The following is a 4,340-nucleotide window of genomic DNA, read 5'->3' on the forward strand; positions in this document are numbered from 1 at the left end:
CAAACATCCCAGCTTTGCTTTTTCAATCTGGTCTTCTAATTATCCACTGAGTTCAGACGAGGAATTATACTGGCCGCATCACCACAACTAATGTGTGGTACTTTGATGTCTCTGGATGAGTGTTGATGTGTAGCCCATTTTATTTGGAATAGATTTATTTATAATAATTAATTGGGGCAAAATAAAAATAGGTCAAATCTTAAAAAGATCTCTGCAGCCCTCTTCAGAGCAGTGCACACCTTTTTTGCTGCATCACCCCACCATGCTTCATCTGTCCAATGAAAAGACTTCTGACCACCTGCATAACTCAGGCCAAGTTCCTTTCTTTGTTATATACCAGAAGATTCATATTTCATTTCACATCACTTTACCTCACTTTTATAAAAAAAAAAACGAGACAGACAGGGATAATTCAAAAAATGCTATTTTTGGGTTTCAGAGCTGGATGACTCATGTAAGGATATTCTCAATAGAAAGCCGAAAGTCCAGTCACAGAGCACAGTAATATCAGGCTGCATATTCAGGTGGGTAAAATGTCTAGCATATCAAGAGGCAATGTGGCTTCTTGACATAGAAATCATGCTGTTCTATCTGTCGTGTCTTATATGGTGTTGCACTTTTAACATTTTAATGTTCTTTATCATTAAATATGTATGTGTACACACAGTCCTTCACTGCAATTAGGCACATTACAGATGTGTTCTAAACACTTCACTACAGGGATTCCCATCACGTGAAAAGGAACAGAAGATCGGAAAACAAAATGGGTAGACGTCTCCAGCACAGATCGCTGGAGTCAAGGAGTGGGCGGTGGGGTCATGCAGAGCGAATGGGAAGCAGCCATGCGCAGTTTGTTAAACGGTCAATCATATATGAGAATGGAGAAACGTTAATTGATTTTGTTCATTACATGTTTGTGCAATTAAACTTTTAGAACATTTTAATTTAATGACTTCATAGATTTACAGACATGGTGGAGGAACACATATGTACTTTCAGAAAACAAATCAGATAAAAAAAATAATAATGTGGACAATTTCCATGTATTTGCAAATCTCTGCAAATCAGTCACTGACTGCAGTGTTTGTGGGCATGCCAGTACAATATACCTGCATCTGTGTCAGCTTGCTCAACTTGCTCCCTGAACATGCCTCAGCAAGGTCTATAATAGACGGTATATACAGCATAACATGGTGATGTGGGTCCATAAGGTTCCCTTTAATGTGTCAAGTACTTTTTTCCACATTAAATGTGCTGCCTTCATCCAATGCAGCGTTTTCGATGACACAGACAATGGCATCACTGTGCCTTCCCCGCCAGCAGGAAGCGGTGCGCTTCCCGCAGGGCGTCCTGCAAGTCTTTGTACCTGGCCAATGCGCACGCCTCCTCCAGCCCAGCCCAGCGGTAATCCTGGTGCTCCTCTGACAGGGTGACCGCAGTCCCGGGGTCCTTCAGCTCAGCCAGCCAGTAGAGAACCACCTTCCCCTTGCCCCGCACCTCGTACCGAAGCTCGCTCAGGAAGCCATCCACAATCCTCAGCTGCTCCCCACCCAGCCCTGCCTCCTCCTGGGTCTCCCGGAGGGCAGTGGTCATGTCGTCCTCGCCCGGGTCAACATGACCTGAGGTGGCAAAGCGGGAGCAGTGGCACAAAAGGAGAACAAAGGAATAGCATTTTAAAATGGGGCTTATCTATCATGATGGTAGCCACCAGACAGGCTGACAGACAGATGACATACAGTACCAGTAAAAGGTTTGGAGACACTTTCCTTTATTTTTTACCAATTCCCACATTTTAGAATAATAGTAAAGACAAAGCAAAGTAACTATGAGATAACACAAATGGAATTACAAACTGACCAAAAAAGTTTTAGAAACAAAACTCTTTTATTCTAGATTCTTCAAAATAGCCAAAAATATTGTTTAAAATTTAAAAAAAAGGAAAGCAATTCACACACAGGCATAAACTTAACAATTTAAATTTGTCTAAGAAACTATTTTTAAATGCTTAAAACAAAAAAATTTAATATATATATTAAAATTTTTATATATAAATAAAAGAAGATAAAGATAAAAAAGAAACCTTTAAAGTCCCAAAGGGAAGGACTTAGGCTGAAAGAAACATGAGACTAACATGCAAACATCTAGCTGTATGTATCAGAACACAGCAATGGTACACAGCCTGATAGGCCACGTTAAAATGGCTGTGCAGTGTGTAACCTATCTGCTGTACCTTTCGGTGGAGTCCAGTGGTGCTCGCCATATGAGGTCTGGAGGAGGAGGTACTGGATGCTGTCCGAAGGAGGAGGCTGAATCAGCCGCCGGAATATGATGAGTCCACACGCCCGCAGAGCCATTGCCCATTTAAGGAGGTAGCAGGTGATTGAACTCAATTCAACTCACTGGCACAGGGACAAAGATGGGAAGAGTCAAATAAAAAAAGTCACCTAAAGATAGTGATGGGAGAGTAAGGATATGTGAACCCTGAAATGAGTGGCGCTATCGTGCCTCATCAGTGACTCACTGATTTGAACCAGGATGCTTTTCTAGAATGGAAGGCGAATTGTTTGATTGTTTCATACATGTCAGAAATTGACAGCTTAAGACAGCTTTACTCGCAGCCTGCTGTCACTTACTCTCTCTCTCTCTCACACACACACAAGCGCACAGCGTTACCTGACTCAACATTTTTCAGATATTCCAAACTATATTCAGATATTCTTTTGATTACCCTTACCTGGAATGACTAAAGAGTAACTACAATGAAATGTAAGATGTTCAAAAGCACCGAAACACTGCTACCACGTAGCTACCGAGACGAACACCTCGTTTGCACTAACGCACATACGTGGGCGCAGCAATTTCATACTCCTGAGAAACTAGCTTTGCTTCTCATGGAATACTCATCAAATGCTTGAGCGAAATAACTACTCTGAAGCACTCTTAAACATGCGGGCTAAACACGTTATCAAGATACTGATATACTGAGAACATCTATACCATATTTTAGAAAACATGACTTTTTATTGTTTGTTTAGTAAGCACATTAACATAAGGGGTGCCTATTTCATACGAAAATATAAATAAGGCCATTTTCCAAACCTCTGCGTAGTCTAACTAACAATGTATCTCGTCAAGATGGTATATAAGATAGTTAGCGAGCCGCGTTAGGTTAGCTGCAGCTAACTAACAAAGTAGTGGCCACTTCGTCACTCATTATGACCGAAAACACGGCAAAAGTCAGCGATATTAGCAACGTATATCCAAAGACCATGCATATAACGTTGACTAAGTTCTAATACTAATACAACAAATTGGTTTGCCCGTTTAGCGTAAACTAGCTAGCCAAATATCTAATTTACTTACACAATCCTACAGTCTGGACAAACCACACATTTTAATTCACGCTGGTGTTGATTTCCTCTCGTACGTATCTCGCCCTCGTGGTACACATAGGCGCCCCTCGATTGGCTGAAGACTCAGCGATGCAGCGGAAAATGAAAGTTGGATCCGGACTCTCACGTAAAATGCCAAGGGGGCGCATTTAAGTGCAACACACGGAAATGAGCGCACTGAGTTTGTCTCACAGTTCAGGGCTCGAAGTCAAGCGAGTTACCTAAATGAAAAAGGTGGAAGTTTTGATTCTCACATGTGTGATTTAGCTAATGTATGACAACGCATTCAGTTTAAAGCCAAGCTGCAAGCTATTAGTGGTCGATATGATCTGTTTTGTGCGCCCTTGTCAAAGACTGCTAAACGTATATGTGTATGAGCTTCTTTAGTTGTTCCGGCAATGAATCTATTTTGGCTATTTTATTTCATAGTCATGCCTTGCTTTTTTGTCAAACTGGTCGATAATAACGACATAATTTGTTACTATTAATGTCTCAAAATGAATAATAATAATAATAATAATAATAATAATAATAACCCTAACGGGTGTGATGTGGAATTGAAATTGTAGTAAAGTTATTTATAGCTCCATACCCATGGTGTTTGGATTGATCACTGAAATTCATACTGTTCTCATCTACAATATATAGTGAATTTATATAGCCTACATCAACAATGTTTTAAAAGTATAATTCATTTGGCCTGTTGAAAGGTGTCTGCATTGCTCATTATAAATGAAAAATCAGAACATTCATTGGTCTATAAATGAAGGACAGTGAATACTGACTGGAAAAGCTCAGAAGTAATTCACTGGGTTATCATATTTATTTATTTCATATCGTATATATATATTTACAATGTTGAGCACAACTAAAATAATAATAATTATACACAAGACTATAATAATAATAATAATAATAATAACAATAATAATAATAATAATAATTAAT

General features: G+C 39.4%; 1 protein-coding gene across 1 annotated transcript; it reads right to left on the reverse strand.

The window, feature by feature from the left end:
• Positions 1–587: 587 nt before the first annotated feature.
• LOC118786111 (bis(5'-nucleosyl)-tetraphosphatase [asymmetrical]-like) lies at positions 588–3,434 on the reverse strand. Its single transcript, XM_036541159.1, has 3 exons — positions 3,364–3,434; positions 2,231–2,399; positions 588–1,619 (listed from the first exon to the last, which is right to left on the reverse strand). Exons 2-3 carry the CDS (start codon positions 2,352–2,354, stop codon positions 1,300–1,302), a joined length of 444 nt encoding a protein of 147 aa, XP_036397052.1. The 5' UTR covers positions 2,355–2,399; positions 3,364–3,434; the 3' UTR covers positions 588–1,299.
• Positions 3,435–4,340: the final 906 nt, after the last annotated feature.

Source organism: Megalops cyprinoides, chromosome 11 (assembly GCF_013368585.1).
Source record: "Megalops cyprinoides isolate fMegCyp1 chromosome 11, fMegCyp1.pri, whole genome shotgun sequence".
NCBI classification, from domain to species: Eukaryota; Metazoa; Chordata; class Actinopteri; order Elopiformes; family Megalopidae; genus Megalops; species Megalops cyprinoides.